The sequence below is a fragment of the Primulina tabacum genome, chromosome 9 (genome assembly GCF_025594145.1).
Source record: "Primulina tabacum isolate GXHZ01 chromosome 9, ASM2559414v2, whole genome shotgun sequence".
NCBI lineage: Eukaryota > Viridiplantae > Streptophyta > Magnoliopsida > Lamiales > Gesneriaceae > Primulina > Primulina tabacum.
In genome coordinates, this window is record NC_134558.1 from 1,780,115 (window position 1) to 1,801,484 (window position 21,370).

The window sequence follows — 21,370 nt, forward strand, 5'->3', positions numbered from 1 at the left end:
CGCGCGCGCGGTCGCGCCACTTCACGCGCAGCCGCGCGCGCACAAATGAAGAACGAAGACCAGAGGCGCGCGCGCGGTCGCGCCACTTCACGGGCAGCCGCGCGCGCGCATGCACGCAACCAAGGCAGAAGCTTGCGCGCGGCCGCGCGCGCACATACATGGGCCAGCTAGCAGAAAGGCGCGCGCGGTCAAAATCCTAATTTGGACTCGATTTCGATTTCGAGACTCGTATAAAAACTTCTTAATATATGTATAAAAAAACATACCTAGTCAAATACTTTTTCTTTCATTTTCGCCATATTCGAAATCGTCTTAATTTTTTTTAAAGGATACATCCTCTTAATTTTAGTTCATATCTCTTAACATTTCCAAAAAAAATATATATATATCATATATTATATTTTTAAACGATTCGCAATAATTTTTAAAGCTCGAAGTATTTTTCAAACAAATAGTAGGCATGATTTGGCAGATTCAGTAAAAGAATACACTCCAAACATTTATTTGGGCTTTAAATCCTAACTAGTACTTGGACCTGAGCCCAAACGTGTAAGCTATTGTCCGTATTAGGCCCATCAGATTTTGGGTTGAAGGCCCGCTTTGGCTACGGTTTTTATGGTTTTCCAATATTAACTTAATCCCTGGTTCTCTCTCGTCCACGCGCTTCTAGGGAAGAACGGAGAAGAAATCTGAAATCTGCGGAGATCAATCCGTAACCCTACCAATGGTTTGATCGATACTCTTTCTCTGTTGGATAATTTTGATAAAATGCCTTTTATTGTGATTTTTATTAGAATTAAAGACATCATTTTTGGGTATTGCAGTCGCTCGTGTCAAATGAGGAGTTCCAGCACATTCTGCGTGTGCAGAACACTAACGTTGATGGGAAGCAGAAGATTATGTTCGCTTTGACATCCATCAAGGGTATCGGTCGCCGCTTCGCTAATATTGTTTGCAAGAAAGCAGATGTCGATATGAACAAGAGGTCCTTTCCCTTTACTTTGTTAACTTATTTTAACAAAGAACCCGTAACATTAAAGCACGATTAATATTCTGATTCAGTGTCCTAATTTCTATCTCAATTTGCGTTTTACTGTTTTCTCATTAACGCTGGGTGCTGACATGAACTTTTTCGATCCATTTTTTTTTTTTTTTGTATATCAATGCTTTACCATCGTACTATAAATTATTAATTTTCGGTGTTATTACTTTTGTGGAGCTGGATTTCACTACCTTGATTTTAAGGTTCGGTTATCATGGAAAGTTTTGTTCATGTTTGGAACACTAGTGACTTTGTGTAACTATATCATGTTTAAACTGTCATTCTTGGCTGTGAATGCCTAGGGGAATTTTTGCTATAAAGATATAGCTCTTGGCTCGGCCCATTTTATGTGTCAACTGCTTTTACGAAAGCCACTAGTAGATTCATTCTTTTTGTAAACCTTTTTTTATCCTGCTTGAAAGCGTGACTTCTGAAATTTGTATTGAATATTAAACTTGTTGTTTGACCCTAAATATGGTTATGATGTACCTGTTCAATATTCCCACCTGATGGTATTCGTTTTGGGGAAAAATTTGTGATCCTCTTCACTTGGCTTCAAGTTTTGGAACCCGTGTCTTTACCAGCCAGTTTTAGTTCTTGATGGAAATATTTTGATGATGTTGTCTAATCTTAACCAGGGCTGGTGAACTTTCTGCTGCTGAGATTGACAACTTGATGGTAATTGTTGCAAACCCTCGCCAATTCAAGATTCCAGACTGGTTCTTGAACAGGAAGAAGGATTACAAGGACGGAAAGTTTTCTCAAGTCACTTCAAATGCTCTTGACATGAAACTCAGGGATGATCTCGAGCGATTGAAAAAGATCAGGTCACACACATCACATCTCTCATGATATATTTTGACCTTTGCTTTTGCGAAGTGTTATTGAATCTGCTTGAGTTGATTTTTCAGGAACCACCGTGGGCTTCGTCACTACTGGGGCCTTCGAGTGCGTGGACAGCACACCAAGACTACAGGGCGTAGGGGAAAGACTGTTGGTGTCTCAAAGAAGCGATAAGCCTCCTCTCTTCTTTACTTCATATTTAAGAAAAAATTTGGCTTGATTTTTGGCATTCCTGGAGATCTTACATGTACGAAGTTTAATCATTTTTAGTTTTGATGGATTTTGTACCCCTGGTTGCTTTCAGTCATATGTTTTCCATGTGATTCAGTATTACATTGGAGAGACTTGGTTTTTTAAAACCCTCTATACCTGTGGCAAAATAGACACTTTCGAAATTCCGTCAACATTTTGGTTGTCTAGAGAAATTTTCTGTCAATTGAATCAAATTGTCTGCCAAATTCTCAAGTCAAGCCTAGCTGGAAGACAACAAGGTGTAACGAGGTTGAAACGAAAATTAAGATGGGTAATAAAGAGCACTTCGAATTACTTTTCATTAGTGCAAGGCCACCCATCTAATAAGAAAAGGATAAGAGAACATTAGTGCAAGGCCGCCCATCTGATAAGAAAAGGATAAGGTACGCCTCGTGTTCTCATCGTAATGAAAAGAAAGGAGGAAATTAAGACTTGGCATTCGAGTTGAAGAAAGAAAAATTGTAGGGTTACCTAATGATCCGCAATACTCAATACAAAAAGTTGGGATCCTTTCATTTCATGGATTTCGTAGTGAACTCCTTCAATGTTCTGTCTCGTCATGTTTTGCGAAGATAGGTCACTGACAATCGCACCTTTGGACCTTGTCAACTCTGAAAATATTATATGCTCGTCATTTTAGCCAGTGAATTTAATACATCGAATGAAGGGATTCTTTGTTATTTGCATGATGAGAAAATTACGGTGGAAGGAATGTAATTTGACATACATGGACTTGTGAACGTTTCAAATGAGATATATGTATGTACAAGGACATTGATGGATTCAATTTTTGCCAAAAGTGTCACTGAGCCAAAGAAACCATAAATTTGTACCATAAGAAAATAAACTCAATAATTGCAAGCTAACTATATACTTGATCTTCTTCAAGGCAAAAGGTAGGATTCTAAGTTAGTTTTGAGTAGCATAACAATTAAATCGTTGACAAAAGATGAGTCCTTGACTGGATATTGAAATACATGCAAGATATAATCCAACAATTTATAATGCAACTCTACCAGCTAAGCTTCAACCCGATCTGACCCGAACTCGAAAATCTCTAACCCAAACCTGATTTTTTTTCGGGCTGAACCGTGTCGGGTTGGGTTTGATTTTGACACCCTTAATTTTCACAGTCTCCAAAGTGCATCTGAAGAAGACTAGGGTTTCCAAATCAGTAGCAAATGTTAAGAAAACTGACAAGACAAATCCAACTATTGTCCTCAAGTCTAAGAGAAAACTGGTACTTTCTACCAGTGATTCGGAGAAGACCTGTTTTGTTGAAGAAACCAAGGTCTCAGAAGACCAAACCAACTGCTACTCCTGGAGCTCTTCCTGAGCTCATATTGTTGCCTTCCGAAGCTCAACAACCGATTATCGATGTTCTTATTCAACCGGTTCAGCCAGCTGCCCCACCAAAGCATAAGACTGTCGTTGTTCATCCCTCCACTATCATAACTGATTTTGGAGAAAAGCTGACACTGACAGCAGTCCCAGCTCCTCTCACAACAGTTGTTTGTCCCAGAACTCTACCTCCAGCGCGCTCAAAAGGCGTAATTATCAGAGAAACTGTTGACACAACTAATTCGGCACTGGATTTGCCTCGTGCTTTAACTGATCCAAAGGGCAAGGCAAAGTTGACTGAAGAATCGAGACCCAACAATGCCATTCAAACGCAAAATGGATCTTATTGGGCAAGATATCAATAAGCTTGCTGAACAGAAGTTGGAGCTCTTCAACGAATGGGTGAACTTTCGAAAAGTCACCCTTGCCAAGAAGCTAAGGAAGAATAAGGTTTTGAAGAACTTCATCTCCTTAGAATTAGCTGTCATGAAAGCTGTTAAAGCCACTACAGTCGCCCAGACCATGGAGAGACGACCATACCTCTTCGATCTTATGAGAATCCAAAGGCTGGTTGTGGTGACAACTGAATTGAAATCCAATTATGATCCAGCTAGTCCTACTGCTCATAAAGACATGGCATTTTTTCAACAACTGGACTCTGATCTCATCTCCCTTTAGATGAGAGTAAATAATTGGGAGATGAGACAGCAATGGCATGTTTCAATAAGTACCAGTGGTTCACCATCAGCTGAGGATGACTTTCCAACTGAAATTATAGCGGAGCAACCGATGGCTCCAGCTGAAGTAGTGTCAGTTGAGGTTCAATAAGTTGAGCCAGTTTCCGAAGTCCTTCCTCCACTCTCCATCGACGACCAACCCTCCTCATCTATTGCATTGATTATCCTCCCAATCTTAGAACCAGCAGTCAGTTACCGAGTTATGACACTGGCAAATGGTTCAAAGATGACTCTGTTGGTGATGACGTTGTTGAACCTATTGAAGATCAAGTTATGATATCAACAACAGAAGCAGAAGAACAAACTGAAATTGTTCAGTTACCAACTGATCAAATAATCTCTCTCTCAGTCCAGGAACCAACAGTTGTCACTACTATGCTATCCATCGATCAGTTGCTTCCTGAGACTTTCTTCATGACAGAAGCCACCGTTCAGTTATTTGCTGCTCAAAAGACTGCCAAGGCATCCAACTCTTCAACTGATCATCGGGATCACCCTCCCAGTCAGTCACCTCAAGAAACGATAGTAGAAGAATTTGCCGTTGTTATTGACCAAGATATTGCTCCAGAAAGCTTGCGGTTGTGGAATATTTTCATAAGGAAAAGGGGAAAGAAAAGTTCCTATTGAAGAATTTTCCCCTGAAAGACCACTCGACACTGATATAATGTTGGAGACCATAGTTTCAGACCTGAACAATCTTGGTTCAAGTATCAATCAAATAAAATCTACTCAGCTACTGCATTCCTTAATTCTGGAATCCTTAAAGGAACATACATGAAGGACTTGAAGAAATTGATCGAGGATGGGACGGTTCTTTTTTATTCGGTTGAAAACTTTAAAAGAGAATTGGTTATAATCCCTATTCTGTTTTCTTCACAAGACCAACTCAGCAATCGCATTGATTTTGTTTATAATAGTCTATTTACGAAGATTGACACAATAAAAAAAACATCTAGCTTAAGTGTTTGCTCAAGTGAGTTCAGCATTCCTCCTCTTCACAAGAGTGGTGGGTGTTGACAAAAAAAGAGAAGAACAGAAGACACCAGGAACAAGCAGCAAAAAGAGAACTGAACCAGACAAATCAACTGATAAAAGACTAGCTGAGAAGAAGTCAAAAAATAATTTCTGAGTGCCCTAAATCAGTTTATTAGTCTGGAGGCTTAATTTTTATTTTAAATGTTTGTACGAATCTGTACTTACCTCTTTCAAATCAATAAAAATTGTCATTGCTAAAGATGTACGAATTTGTACATTATTTTATCTACAATCAGTTTTTCTATCATGAGTTCAAGAAATCTAAGTTATGTCAAACACCGAAAAAGAAAAAATTGTTGGAATACTATATGTTTCAGAGTTTGACAAATTAATCATAAAGGAACTGAAGAATTTAACTGATTGAATAGATGCAACCGAAGACTTCGCTTAAGATGAACTGAAAAACCTTATCAACTGAAATTGTCGTAACTGATAGGAGATCAGTTACAACTGATAATGTCTAGCTGAACTGATTGGCTGATCAATATCAATTGACTTCTAATTAATTGCCCTCGACATCAGTTAAAACATCAGCAGAACAGTCTGACAGATCGTACCAAAGCAAAACAGTTGTTTCAGAACAGAACAGTATGAAAAACTTCGTACTATTGTCAGATAAAGCTACTACATTACGAATCAACGGATATTTATCATTAAATGGACATTAAATGCATTCAATATAACCGTGGAGTTCGAAGACTATATATAGCTGATCGAATCAGTTACAAAAGGTTGGCGAAGAAAAACAAACAAATATACGAAGCAATCAGACCAATCAATTGCGATACACTTTACGAGCATATTCTCAAGATTTCCTATCGCATATTCAAGATCTACACTCATTGTATTTATCAGTAGCATTCATGCTACGAATTAGAGCATATTTCAGTTTTACAAACTGTGTAAGAAGTGTTATACTAAGAGTTTCAGTTTGACAATGTGTAAAACCAACTGAAGTGGGTTATTACAATTTGTTGTAATATATCAAAGTTTTTTAGTGAAATCATATCATCGTAATAGAAAGGGTGACGTAGAAGCATTTGAAGTCTACGAACATCCAGAAAAATTCTCATGTTTATTTCAGTTATCAGTTCTGTTTATTTTAAGTATTCAATCTATATTTCAGTGGTATTCAGCACTTGTTTAGCCAATGGTCGAGGCTTTTGGACAGTTTCCTCAATTGTCGGAGTTGAGATCCATGGTGGCCAATTTGAAAAATTCGCAGCTAGGATTTTTTGTCCAATTTTGTTGATTTTCGAATAGATCTTAATATGAGGCTTATTATTACTTTTTAAAATCATGTAAAAATTCCTGATACAAATATAAATTACATCCATATAATTTTATATTTTTGTCTAATTTAAAAATCTCAAAAATATCAAGGCGGAGACAAAACCGTTCTGATAACAATTGTTAGAAATATTAACATAATACTGAACTAGATTCGAAGGACATACACATAAACATAATACGTAAAGATCGATATACGAAAATATAAATAAAAACAATACGTAAAGATCGATGTGCTCATACTTCTGAATGAATACAATAGTGACGAAGCCTTAAGTTTGGGACAATCCTTCATGTTCACGATACAATTGTAACAATCCTATTACCCAACAAATGTTTTTGACAGCGGAACCATGTTGTTCTCTCACCGAGAAATTTAAACCACTTGTCTCAAATGTTGACTCTTTGAATCGATTAATATAATTCTACTAAGAAGCTTCAATAATTAATTCAAAATCTGTGAAAGAAACAATGGATCATCATAACAATTCAGACACAAATCATATGATTTTGTAGTTCTGCACAATCAAGCAGATTAAATCCTACGGAATTTTTTTTTATTACAACTCACGCGAGGAGAGGAGATCGAACACGAGAAACCGACTAATCCGACAAGACGAGACCATTGAACTACAAGCCCGGTCTCAAATCCTACCGAAGTTAATATCGAATATACTGTTCAAGAACCAGCCTTCCAACTCCAATATCCCCACCATCTTTCTCCTCCGCTGCCGCCCCTTTCGGCACCGTAACCACCAGCTCTCCGTCGTGGTATCCGGCGGAAGCGAGCTCTGGTCTCGTCGACTCCGGCAGCCGAAACCTCCACAAATCGAGCTCGAACTCCGTGCCCGGAAAGTCCACAGCGCCGTTTCCCCTGATAAGAACCTTTGTGACCCCAGGATAGATCTCGATAGCATCCGCCCTCACGTGGCCGGAGATATCGTCGGTCACGGCGGAGAATCTGAGGGATTCGGGGGTTTCTTCGATTGAAACATCGGCGTCTGCGTGGAAGGGGAGCTCCAGAACCTTCTCGAAGATGTGAGGCAAACGCCACAGCTTCTTCTGCCGGCGGATGTTCGCCTGAGCAAGCAAGGAAGCGACGTCATAACGGAGAGTGACGTTCCGCTGCCGAGGAACTGGGTGAACCTTCATCCTTAAAAATTCCAAATTAATTGAGAAACCGGATGCCCGGACAGCAATGAATTGAAAATGGAAGCGCAATCGAAATTTTGAATCAAAGATTAAGTTTTTATAATAGGCCGATCAAAATCTGAACTGGATAATGGAAACCCATTAAAAATTAAATGCAAAGATGGAATTTTTACGAGAAGGGGAAGAACAGAGTGATTATCTGGTGGATTTCGTTGATTGATGCATGCGCAATTTTTAGTGTTGTTATTATTAAAAAAATAATATATATTTACTTTATATATAAAAAATTTGTTCTAAATTCAAATCTTCGTATTTATATGAATTTTTAAATATTTAAATTCACGATGATCTTAACTTATAATAATAATATATTATTATTATATTTGTTTATTGTTTAACCATATGGATTATATTTTTTTAATGAGCAATTATTATCCGTTTATTGATGCCAATTTGTAGATATGAAAGTGACGGGCCTCGCTTTTATAATTTTCATAATATATTATCATATCAAATTATATATAAATCTTGAAAATAAGAATTAAAAATATTGAAAATTAGTGTGTGATAATATATGTAATGATGTAATTATTTTTGGATTATTTTCAAAGAGATTATATAAATTGGTCTCTCAATTTGTGAAGAAGATATATAATTGAATGAAGAAATTTTTATAAAATGTGTAGTTTAATATATTTTGTGAGTTTGAAATTTTATTTTATCGTAAATTTTTATTTTTAAAACGTTATCAGCACGAAACTATAAAGTTCTCCGTATTTTTTCAAGTTTCAAAACACAAGAAAAAGGTAATAATTTCAAAAATAATAATATCTATTTTACTATTTATTTATTTTTATTTGTATATATTCAATATATAATATCATTGGCTTACCAACCGCTAAAAGCGGTTCCGAGTCACCACTATTATATAAAAAGTGTAGAGCCCAAAATCAGTACACATAAAACTCATGCATTTATTTATTTGTTAAATTATTTAATTAATGTTAAAACGATTTTTAGCGATGCATGATTTATTTATTTTCATTATTTTAAATTATTTATGTTTATATGATGCACGTTAAAAAGTTTTCTCAAGTTTCATGTTTCAGGCGTTTATTCGATACGGGATCAAGAAAAAGAGACCGGCGACGATTTGTGGCGATTTTAAAATGTAGTAATTAAGATTGGGGCATTTTAAATGATTTATTTAGTCATTAGCATTTTAAAGCCTAAATTATTTATTTAGTGATTTCAGGATTTTAAAACTTTTAAAGTTTAGCAAGTGTGCATTTTATTTTAAATTAAGGGATTTTATTAGAGGTGAGTAGGGAGTTAGTATATGGGGTATGATGTTGGGATGAGTTTTGATGCTTCGTTTCGTGTCGATAGTCCTTGGGTGCACTAGAAGTCGTAAGAAGCATTTGGTGTCAAAAATTTGAGTTTATGAGTTTTATTCAGTGGTGCGTCGTTTCTGTGGGGGGTGTTTGGGACGTTTTTATGGAGTCGAGTCAGTGCCATAGTGTCCTAGAATGAGTCTCGATGTGTTGTTTCATGGTCCATATAATTGAGTTAGGAGGATTAAGCCACAAGTGTAGTGATTTTCGTTGATTTACCATTTTCAGAGTCTACACGGACCCGGAGCCGGACCTTGTCACGGGGTCCGTGCCCTTGTTTCTTTCAGAGTGTGAAATTCCAGAGTCTACATGGATCCGGAGCCGGACCCTGACACGAGGTCCGTGCCTTTGTTAATTCCGTAGGTTAAGTTTGCCGAGGCTACACGGACCCAGAACCGGATGTGTACATGGGGTACGTGTCTTCCATGTTTGGGAAAATATAGGGATTATTTTGGGGTTCGATGTCATGGTTTAGTACGATGATTAAACGGGGTCGAGTCCCAAGAGATTTAGAACGTCATAAGAAATTTGTCATTTTTGGGTGTGAGCATGATTAATACGTCTAGGTATGAAAGATAAGTGCTTGAACTCATGTTAGTATGTGCATCAGTGGCCCCAAGCGAGATCTAACAAATCCCTCAACGCCATGTAAGTATGTTCGACGTGCAAAATGAGAAAATATTTTATTTTTGAGATATCCTAAATGTCTTGTGACCAATTATGAACGGGTTTGGAAGTCGGTGAACGTGGCCGAGGACCTCTCCACCCCGGTAAAGCATGACAGGGTTTAGATCAAGACTGGGAAGCGGTAAAGCATGATCAGGGACCAATCCACCTGGTAAAGCATGACCGAGGATCTCATGTTTGTGGTAGTGGATTTTTCCTGCCAGCCCAGTACTGTTGTTTAGTCTGATCAGGCGTATTTATGTATGGGTCACTTGCTTTGAAATATATCTCTACGCAAAATGATGATGTTATGCATGTTCAAGTATGTATGATGCAAGTATGTTTATGAAAAGTTTTGTGATGATGGCACGTCTATGTTATGTTAGTACGTTCAAGTTTATGTATGTACGTTCTAATTTTATTTGTATGTGGTTTTATTACGTATTATTTTTTATCTCCAGTTTATACATGTTGAGTCTTTAGACTCACTGGAGTTGATCGATGCAGGTGAGGACGAGTATGAGGAGACGAGGGATGGGGACCAATGAGCCGGCTCGATCTGCGCAGGAGGCTAAACCCGAGGACCACCTATGTTTTTAAGAACTTTATGCTTGTTTCAAATGCTCTGATTTCATGATATGGTTTACGATGTTTAAACAAGTGCTTTTGCAAACTTTGGTTGTGGTTGTTTTATTGCAAATATTTTAGACGAACAGATAATTTTTATTGCAATTTGAATGATTACTACTTCTTTAAGAAAATTTTATTTTTCGTAAATTTTAAAATAGTTTAAAAGTACGGTACGTTATAGTTGGTATCAGAGCGATGTTCTTGTAAAAGGTTATGCCTACTGTCAGTTGCGAGAAGCTCACGAAGTCACACCTCAAGTCTGTAAGTTTTAAGGTTTTAAATTATTTCATATAATATGCATCAAGTCATTATTTCAGCGAGTACATGTTTTAAGTCCAAATTACATGCATCTTATGATATTGATATGATGTTCATGCATATTGAGTTTACATTTGGGGAAATTTTGTAATAGTATGCCTCTTAGACGTATCGTTGTCCGTGGAGCAAGGGAGGAGGACAGAGAAGCTCAGGATGGGGAGAGGGTCACTCATCATCGTCCACCCCAGATATGCAGGCTCATATGCTTGCATGACTGACTCAGTTCTTCGTACAGTTTGCGGAGAACCAGACTGCAGTAGACACAGGGACGAGGCCCAGACCAGAGGCAGTCTACGAGAGGTTTAAGAGGATGGATCCGAAGGAGTTCTCGGGGACTACAGACCCGATGATAGCAGAAGGATGGATTAAGTACATCGAGGTAATCTTTGCTTTTATGGAGCTGAAAAAGTCAGATAGGGTCAGGTGTGCCACTTTTCTTCTGACAGGAGACGCCAGACTTTGGTGGAAGAGTGCATCAGTGTAAGTGAACTTGAAAACACTGACTTGGGATGGTTTTAAGAAGTTTTCTACTCCAAGTACTTCACTGAGGAAGTACGATCCAGACTGACTAGGGAGTTCATGGCGCTGCGACAGGGAGACAGTAGCGTCGCAGATTTTTTCAGAAAGTTCGAGAGGGGGTGTCACTTTGTGCCCCTAATTGAAAATGATGCCCGGGAGAAGCTGATTCATTTTAAAATTTAATTATTCTACAAATTGTATCATAATTAACGTGTCCAATTCTACTATGCCACAAACAAGAAGACTCAAGCAAATAAGCAAAACCATTAACTTTATTAATCACATGTTTAATAGCCATTAATTTGAGTTTGAATAAACCATTACAAACATAAACTTTGCCAACAAACATTTCACTTTTCGACAAAACAACCTTATCTAACTCAAAGACAATGCGGAAACCATGCTTGTTAAGAAGCGATCCGGACACCAAGTTCTTGCGGATGTGAGGTACATACAACACATTGTTCAGAGTCAGTTCTTTTCCAGATGTCAACTTTAGAACAACTTTCCACTGACCCTTGATTTCAGAAGTAGCGGAATTTCTCATGAATAGCTTTTCTCCATTCTCAAATTCTTCAAGAGTAGCAAACATCTCCTTGTCCGAGCAAACATGGCGAGTGGCACCAGTGTCGATCAACAGCTCCCTTGGGTTTGAACCCACCAGATTAACTCCTGATATTACATCACAGAGATTAATGTTCGAAACCTCCTGATAAATGTTCTCTACCACATTTGCCTCTCGGTTTCTCTTCGGCTTCTTACATTCAGAGACCTTGTGACCCATACCATCACAATTGTAGCATTTTCCAGAAAACTTTTTCTTCGAAATGCCTCCCTTGGGTCACATGTTCAACTTTTTGTTGGAGGTGGAAAATGTTCTCTTTTTCGAGCTTTGACCATGCTCGACAACATTTGTTTTAGTTGCAACAAGATAAAACAATCTTCTTTCCGAACTCTTGATGTCTTCCTCGATGCGAAGTCGAAAAATGAGCTCTTCAATATTCATCTCCTTGCGCTTGTGCTTCAAATAATTTTTGAAATCTTTCCAAGCTGGTGGTAGCTTCTCAACAATAGCAGTCACTTGGAATGATTCGCTCAAAGTCATCCCCTCACCGTGAATCTCGTGAAGAATCATTTGGAGTTCTTGAACTTGGTTAATAACCGACTTTGAATCCACCATTTTAAAGTCCAGAAAGTGGCCAACAAGAAACTTCTTGGCCCCAGCATCCTCAGTTTTGTACTTTCTATCAAGAGATTCCCATAACTCTTTAGCCGTTTTCTTTTCGCAAAACACGTTGTTGAGCGAATCGACCAATCCCTTTAGTACATAGTTTTGACATAAGAAATCAGAATGGTTCCATACCTCCACCGAACTAACAGATTCAACATCTCCCTCACCCTCTATAAGTTTAGGTGCATCCTCAAACAGAAATTTGGCCAGGTTCAGCATCGTCAAGTATAACAACATCTTCTGCTGCTACCTTTTGAAGTCAACACCAGTGAACTTCTCAGGTTTTTCGCCGTGAGTAGCCGACACAGCAACAACAACAGCACGTGGGGCAAATTGAGGCATCACAGTGGCATGAGGGACAACAGAACCAGTTTCACTCAACACGTTTGTTTCAATAGCCATATCTGAAACAAACCACGTAATGAGTAATCTGTTTTAAGTTTGTTGCGTGATATATCGAATGATAAAGTACAGTAACTTTTGTAAAAACCAAATAAACTAAATGGTAAAAAAAACACAGTAGAGCAAAGCTTAAAGTAAACCAAACTGAGGCCTGTACGAAGTACAATGTCCTTAAAACAGATTCGTCCCTTCCTGTATGTGCTTTGAGGATCGTCTTGGACATCTGTTTCCCATGATACAATGGAACAACTAGCAGGGAATTAGCACGAGACACTACTACGACGAACTGAAACGTACCTTTACTTTTTCACCGAAATTTAACGGATGCCAAATGAAAAGCTAACAATATGAAATGCAAGAAAATACTTGAAAGAGATAAGATTTTCATATATTTGAAATGAGGAAATGAACACATTATTTATAAGCCCGAAAATGCACACCAAGAGTCATGCAAGATTAATTAACTCAATTAATCTTCACATTAACTCAAGAATATGAAGAGCTAAAATTTTCAATTAACTCAGGAATGTGGAAAGTCAAAAGACACTTTCACAATAATGAGCCACAACCAACTCAAGAATGTGGAGAGCCAAAAGACACTCCCACCTTCATGAGATATAATTTTTATTCAAACTCTAAATTTGATTCAAATTTCCGACACGTCTCTTAACTTAGTACAATCATGGAGATGCACATATCATTTATCTCTAGATGGATTATCACTGCAGCGTCATCTCTGGCTGTCAGGCAGTGTGCATCGAAATTCTCTCTTTTTTTTGATCTCTAGATGGATCTACCTTAGCTGACTCTCCCGCAATTCCATCTCAATGAAATCTCGAGAGGAATGCTTCAGAAATCAAATCAGTTAATTCAAAAACAAAATTATTTTATTTTTATTATGAAATTCTCTCCAAAAATATCCTCTTTTCTTTAGCTTTTGGGTCAATGGAGGACAATCCAGATTGAATTGTCACTTCCAATCATAAATTGTATTATTAAATTTTATTAGTTTATATCTATTTTTCTTATAATTTGATATTGTAAATTTCTGATTTAATCCACTATTTTTGTGGTTTTTTATTATAAGTTTTATATTTTTTGACTTGATGCAAATATGATAATTACGTGTCCAGCATAACACAAGTATTTCTTGAAAAAAATACCAATATTGTCATAAAATGATAAACACATTATTAAAATTAATTGGAGTAGGTATCTTGTGAGACGATCTCACGAATCTTTACCTGTGAGATGTGTCAACCCTACCAATGTTCATAATAAAAAGTAATATTTTTTCATGAATGACCCAAATAAGATATCCGTCTCACAAACTACGACCAATGAGACCATCTCACATAAATTTTATTTTCAATTAATTTTAACAATATATCAGATCAAAATCACAAAATAAAAGATAAATGACAAAAAAACATATTTTACACTATATTATATTATAAATAACATTATTAATATAAATTCGGAGATTACTCGATACGGAATGCACATAGCGCATCGAAACGTAACGAATGAGATATAAAATAAAAAAATTTGCTAACGTGGAGCCCGTACCCGAAAGGAAAATTAAACACACCCGAGAAAGCATTTGAGATCCGGAGATTTATGTGCTTCCCGAGAATAAGTACACATTTAACCTACGCGTTCACTTGTACCAACAAAGCACATACTTAGAGGGAGAAAATATCTCACTGCTCATTTCAATTTTCACCTAACCATAGGCTCCATTTTTCCGATTCAGTCGAGGAGTCGGGCGAGTTCTTCCATTTTATCTGTGTAAGATTCATTCATACTTTTGTCTACTGTGTGTTTTGTTTTTCCTTGCGTTGTTGAGATGTGTTTTTTATTTTTTTAATAATTTTTTTTGTTTCGGTTTGTGTAGCTAGATCTGAAGACAGTAAATAGTTGGGCTGCGGTTGTTGTGGTGAATTCGGATTCATTTATGTTCGACGTATGTGTGGGGTTTAATGAAACAGGTGTTGATTTGCTTGAATTCTGGCGGTTATGGAGATGATCTGAAATTCTGGTTGCTTGATGTGTTCTAAGTTTTATTGTTCTGAGCTGCTGATTTGTTTAGATCCGTGAGTTTGATTTAGTTATTATTAAGATTACTTGACAGGAGAGTAAATTCAGTGTACAGTTGAATTCAATGGAAACTCTCGTAGTTTCTCATCAAAGAAATCAGCATCGGGATTATGGTAGAGACCGTAGTCATACTGCTTCTAACTTTGGGTCCTTTGGATCTCCGCCTTGTACTGGTTTTCGTGGCATCAATTGCCGGACATTCCATTCAGAAACTAAGTCACGTCCTACGCCATTGGAATCTTTCTCAATGATTCCAGTTATCAATAGGGCATTTTCTTCTTCTTTTTCGCCCAGAACCCTACCTTCATCTGTTCATAAGCAAAAAAACAACTCCAAAAGTCATGCAAAAAGCAGCTCGATTCCGATTCCAATTCCAATCAAGATTGAGTTTGAAAATGAGGACCGGTCATTTGGAGATCAATTATGTTTCTCCGAGCGTTGGGCTGGGCCTGCATATTCCAATTCACCTCCCCCAAGTTCTTTACCCATGCCTAAGTTTTCCATACGCCCCAAAAGAACAGTTTCCCTTGACTTACCTTCCTCAGCCTCTAAGATTGATTTTCGCCCTATAGCAAAATCTGCACCTGCTTCCCCGACAAGGGAGCGAAGACCCTCCCCAAGCGATCTGTGTGAACCTTCGGATTCTGCGACATCGACACTTCGTCGCATGCTTAATCTTGATATCTCTGATGAATGAAGAAGTATCTGGGACAGTCTGTGCTTTTGTAAATAAATAAATTTTCCTCCTTTTAGTGTTTATGTTTTAAAAATAAAGCCCGTAGACAAGATTAACTTGTTAGTTCTGGCGTTTTGAGATTTCTACTTAGTGATGGTTGTGGCTATGCAAGAGCAAGTGATGGTTGGGGTTGGTCAGCTGGTTCTAGAAATCTCTGGAGGTTGATGTTGGTTTGACATCAAATGTGGTTTGGTTGGTCAGACATTGATATGGGAGAGACAATATCTTTTAAGTTGAGGGCAGGATTTTAGATATTTGACAAGCTGGGGTAGAACAGTGAATGTGATGGATATAATGAACTCAGTTGCATATTTTCTTTTCAACCGAGTATATGTACAAGTTGGAGGAGACTGAATGTTGTTGGATGGCGACAGTTGAACTTTCCAGTGTGACTTTGAGATCCAGTGTGACTTTCTCTCAGGATTGTCCATGGTTATTCCCCTTCTTTTTAGATCGCATTAATGTCTTTCCTTCTGCTTGCATATAGTGTATAACCATGATTTCATTTAAGGCCTTCTTACCTGTAACCTAGGCCCTGTTTTTTAGTTTCATCTCACATAAGTATCTTTTGATGTTTACCTTCATCCAAATTCTGGGGTCAATAGGTTTTCTGTCTTGTTTCTATATCCTTCTCTTCTGTTTCTGTTTTCTGTGAGATTAGATCCTTACCTTGTGTAGCTCTGTATCTTTGTTATGCAAGGATGTCTTCTCCCCCTCACTATCTTTTCTGGTTTTTTTAAAGAAAAAAGGTGAGGAAAGTAGGACAAGTTAATATTTGTGCTTGTAGCATTAGCTAAGTCTTGATCCAAATTCCCAAACGTGTTCGCGTATTTATATTTGTTGAGAATGAGGTACATCAGATCTTTTTCATCCTGATTCCATACGTCATCGAGAAATGTTGATCATACTCAGTGGTGCACAGGTAATTGTTTCAACAATTTTACAATATTTTTTTCTCCATGTGTTACATGTATGGGCTAACACCTTGTTTCCTTGTTTTTGCCAGTTTATTCTGATCAGAGAATGGGCTGAAGAACTGTGCCAGTAGCTATCCTATTACTTATCTTTGTGGCCATATTTATGTGTTCTGGTTTTTCAGTTGTGTCTTGTATCCAGTCTTTGTATCTGAAGATGATATCTATCTATTATCTAGATATGCAGTTTGATTATGTCCGTATTGGATTACAATTTTTATAACGCATGTTTCAAAATCGAACCTTCATTTCCCAGCTTTTATTTTTCTTGTCCAATTTGATACTACAGCTACGGTTTATGACTGTAGATGCATCATCTCGCCTATTATTATCTGTTTCTTTATACCACATATCGTAAAGAAACAACCAAACTTTCACTAAAACAGCTAAAAATCGAGAAATGAGTTCACATTGGTGCATTGTAGCTCTCGTACGTATGGAACCAGATTATGCATTTCCAGAAGCAAAATGTATGCTAGATACAAGATTTATCTTTGCTGCAAAGTGATAGTGGCATTGATCAATCATTTGTGGAGCCATTGGATGAAGTTCTTTGTGTAGATATCGATTCCTTTTGAAGATGCTCAGTGTCTCGTGAAGAAACAAAGAGAAGCATAGAAAATGTCGAAGCTTTATATTTATGAAACATGTGGATTCTTCATTCCTTCTTGACAACTGCTTTCACGGCTACAAAAGCTTCCTCTCCCCTGATGAAATTTATTTTCTCCGTTAGTGAACAGCTATCTCAATGTCTCAAATATTGAAGCGAAGAAACTGATGTTCGGGGATGGAAACCAAATTTTTCATAAAATTCAGCGCGCTAAAACTTTTAACGCAACACGTATCCTTGCAAGCACAAGGAGCAAGCATGAAAAACAGCATTCCCGAGATGCAAGGATTGTAGCAACATATCATTTGAAGAACGTGTCTTGTCCCGTGTCATCAACTATTCCGAAATATCAATTTGAAATTTCAAAAAAATTATAAATAAATTCCATATGATTTGAGCAATTTCACCTTTGGCCGCTATTCCTCACGTCTGCAATCAAGTATTCAATAAATTTTTGGTGGCACCAACCTGTTAGTTCAATCAGCTTTGCCTTGTTCAGCAGACAAGAAATCCAGGGATTCAGATTCCAAAACACTGCTTTGGAAGTCATTTTCCATTTTCTTGATATCAAACAATTCAGGATCATTACCACAGCAGCTCTCCACAATGCAATCATCGAATATATGAGTTGTTTTTGGGTTAGGTCCATGAGATATCACACGAGTATAATCTTCACACATCTCCATTTCTTTCAAAGAAAGCTGCCTCGAAAATTTCCTCACGGAGGTGCTGGAAGACGGGCTAAACACCATAGGCTCACGAGTCTTGATTCCGAAATCACCGAGAGAATCAGGTGATTCGGGCGGGGACTTTGTGCTGGGAATTTCAACATCAGGCTTTGCTAATAAAACCATTCTGGTTACTGGTTTGGAGATTTTTTCATCAGTTTTTTGTTCGTTTATCGAGTCAATCAAGGCAAGTCCAAAGGCTTTTGGCTCTAGTATAATCCCTGAACCATTGCTGATGATTTCAGGTAACGAGGATAGGGTACTTGACAAGTTTTTTTCTGACAAAATTGTACGAACAAAATCGGGTGACTTCTGGGGGTCAAGAACCGATCTTGGACTGTCTACAATATTTTCTGAATCCGAAATGATTTTTGACAAAAGCCCATTGAAAAATCTAGGAGAACCCAAGTAAGATGGTGTTTGTTTTTTGGTATCAGTAGAAGGGAGTGAGTTTTGCTCAGCCATCAAAGCTTGTTTGGATGTCACAATTCTTGATCTGTTCCTCAGCATGAGCAAAATCAATCAACCAATCAACCCCAAGATTCCGTAATTTAACTGTAAAATATTCCAAGATATATAATATAGTTCACGAATCACCAATACTGGATAAAAAATTAAAGGAAAAAAATTAACTTTTTTACAGATAAAGATCAGCAGCAAACCTGGAATCTGTGACTTTATTCATTTCATCACTGATTCCTGAAGAAGCACATGAAAAATGGAAGAGACTTCAACTTTTTCTCTGTAAGAAGTTGGGATATCTTAATTATTAAATCTGTCAAAAAGCCGAGCAAACTTTGCTAAAATCTCATGAGCTTCCATTTTTAGAACAGTGACAGATGAATGGAAGAAAGGGCCAATCCTGTTTCCCTTTTCTCTATTATGTGGTTGGATTGACATAACCTTAACTTATTCTTCGTCATAAGATCATTGAAAGAGAGAACAAATTCAAGCGGCTCTGCTTTGGTTTGGTGATCAATCAGATTCAGCACACAGATGCTATTTTAGGATTTTAAGGTTCATTGTTGTTACTGAGTTTCAGCAATCTGAAAACAAAAACAACAAGAGAGAAAAAGAAGCCAATACGGATTTTTTATGGAAACATTTTAAAGGCTTATACTGCCAAATATTACAAGATTAATTTTTTTTTGGATCTTATATAGAATATGAAAATATTCAAAATCAAAGTTTTTTAGTCTAATAAACAAATAATTTCGTCATATCAATTAAATTAATCTAAACCATCCAATCTGCAAATTACCTTGGTATAATATAAAATCTGTTTTTTTTTTTGAGTGGATGTGGAGAATTATTTCAAGTGGCTATTATTTGTTTTGTTGAGAATAATAATAATAAAAAAAATAGTATTTTGCAAGTCATTTTCTTGATTCACATGCATATGAATAATTATATATGTGCAACTTTAATCTCTCAATTAAGATTATCAGTGAATAATTGATCAAACCATTATAATTCATTGGTTGTTTTCTAATATTACAACACTTTTTTTCATAGAATTATAGTCACCGGTACTGCTTTAAGTAATCCAAACATAATTAATTAATAATATATTCATTAAATAAGCCTTTTTTTTTAATGGATTTTCTTTTTTAAATGATGAAACAAATTTTAAGATTAGACATGATTCGAAAATGTATGTGCAATACTAAATGAAAACATAGGCTAAGTCAAAGACTGATATTTTCAATTATGACAAATCAATTATTTGCAGATAAACGTCCATGTAAAGGTATTGAAGGTTAATTGCGAATGAATTCTTGTGATGTACGACTAGAAAATGATGCTTACCTAAAACCACGCGCCAATCATCACACACACACGCGCGCACACACACATATATATATATATATATATATAAATATTAGTAACAGTTTCTGATACATTAAAACAATAAATAAAACATAACTTGAAAAATTAGATTAATGGGGTAGTCGATTATTTAATGCACGCATAAGTTTTTTTTTTTTTTTTAACAGGTCTCTTGTGAGACGGTCTCACGAATCTTTATCTGTGAGATTGATCAACCCTACAGATATTCACAATAAAAAGTAATATTCTTAGCACAAAAAGTAATACTTTTTCATGTATAACCCAAATAAGAGATCCGTCTCACAAAATACGACCCGTAAAACCGTTTCACCCGAGTTTTTGTTTTTGTTTTTTTATAGGATTGTATTTGCATTATTTTTATTTTTATTTTTTAATCTTCAATCAATCATACGTGATATTATATATTATATCCTTACACTTTCAACGGAGCCCTTTATGTAATTTGGACGTTACATAATATTAATTAAATATATAATATTGGATGGCTTAGTAAGATGTTTGACATTTGAGGATCTCAATTCATTAAAGTTCCGATCAATGGCTTTTCACAAGAATTTATATGAATATAATACGTACATTATTTAATAGAAAAGATCGGTTTACAAATTTATTCTCATCAAGGCTTTCGAATAGTTTTTAATCGAAAATTATGTTTGTATTTTGCAAATTCCACATAGAAAAATATTTATACAATCTGATAAAGTTTCTCTACGCTCATTTTTTACTCAAATTCTGAGTGGCCATACAATAAATAAATAAAAGATTGAAATTTTTTTGAAAAAAAATTATTCTAGCATAACAAGAGTGAACCATCGAATTTTTTTTTTTTTTTGTGTGTAGAAAGTTTTTTAAAGGGTATAGATTTTTAAATTAAACTAACGATCGTGACATACGTGATGAATGTGTAACACAATAAATTAAAACTATAGGAGTAAAAAATTGAGTAAGAAAGAAAGAAATATATATATGAGATGAAAAGAAGTTGATAAGCAGTTACTATAACCTTTAAATTGAAGATGATAATGCATTCAATAAGATTGTAATTTTGATTTCGATCTCCTCCGAGCCTTTATGTTATTCTCGGGTTTACCATAATCTTGATTGGATTTTCGTTCGATATTATGTGTGTAGCGACTCGCCCCGAATCACCTACTGGTCATAATTTAATAGCATGCAATTAACTTGATTAAAACATACAGAGTTAACATCGGAACTTGTAAACTTAATTATTATACAACCCCATCGAATAATGCATGCATGTAAATACCAAATGTTGTATAACCATATCGAAAGCCTAGATGCAACATGAGCAAAGAAAGTCACTCCGGGCATAGCAACTCCTACTTACTAGCTCAACGTCCGCTTCCGACAGGGTCCATCGGACTATGTTCTGCCCCTGGAATGAGCTGTTCAAATAAAACCAAGAAAATGAGCGATAAAACGCAATATCGACAATATGAGTATACGATTCTGCGTTGTGCATGTATACAAGTGTACGGGACACTAAGGATCAAGATAA

At 36.5% G+C, this 21,370-nt stretch overlaps 4 protein-coding genes and 1 long non-coding RNA gene across 5 annotated transcripts; 2 read left to right on the forward strand and 3 right to left on the reverse strand.

Annotated features, from left to right (window-relative positions):
- The first annotated feature begins 595 nt into the window (after positions 1-595).
- On the forward strand, positions 596-2,291 carry LOC142504584 (small ribosomal subunit protein uS13z/uS13y/uS13x). The gene is made up of 4 exons (XM_075617448.1): positions 596-727; positions 825-985; positions 1,681-1,869; positions 1,954-2,291. The coding sequence occupies exons 1-4, from the start codon at positions 725-727 to the stop codon at positions 2,057-2,059; spliced, it is 459 nt and encodes a 152-aa protein (XP_075473563.1). The 5' UTR covers positions 596-724; the 3' UTR covers positions 2,060-2,291.
- A 4,737-nt stretch (positions 2,292-7,028) lies between these two features.
- LOC142556463 (uncharacterized) lies at positions 7,029-7,920 on the reverse strand. Its single transcript, XM_075667927.1, has one exon. The coding sequence runs from the start codon at positions 7,690-7,692 to the stop codon at positions 7,201-7,203; it is 492 nt and encodes a 163-aa protein (XP_075524042.1). The 5' UTR covers positions 7,693-7,920; the 3' UTR covers positions 7,029-7,200.
- Positions 7,921-12,060: 4,140 nt separating this feature from the next.
- Positions 12,061-12,669, reverse strand: LOC142556411 (uncharacterized). Its single transcript, XM_075667871.1, has one exon. It carries the CDS (start codon positions 12,667-12,669, stop codon positions 12,061-12,063), a length of 609 nt encoding a protein of 202 aa, XP_075523986.1.
- A 1,815-nt stretch (positions 12,670-14,484) lies between these two features.
- Positions 14,485-16,924, forward strand: LOC142556575 (uncharacterized). Its single transcript, XR_012822653.1, has 3 exons — positions 14,485-14,643; positions 14,750-16,610; positions 16,695-16,924. It is a non-coding gene; the product is annotated as an uncharacterized LOC142556575 (long non-coding RNA).
- Positions 16,925-17,097: 173 nt separating this feature from the next.
- Positions 17,098-19,121, reverse strand: LOC142556574 (FCS-Like Zinc finger 8-like). Its single transcript, XM_075668037.1, has 3 exons — positions 18,663-19,121; positions 17,741-18,555; positions 17,098-17,369 (listed from the first exon to the last, which is right to left on the reverse strand). Exon 2 carries the CDS (start codon positions 18,508-18,510, stop codon positions 17,749-17,751), a length of 762 nt encoding a protein of 253 aa, XP_075524152.1. The 5' UTR covers positions 18,511-18,555; positions 18,663-19,121; the 3' UTR covers positions 17,098-17,369; positions 17,741-17,748.
- Positions 19,122-21,370: the final 2,249 nt, after the last annotated feature.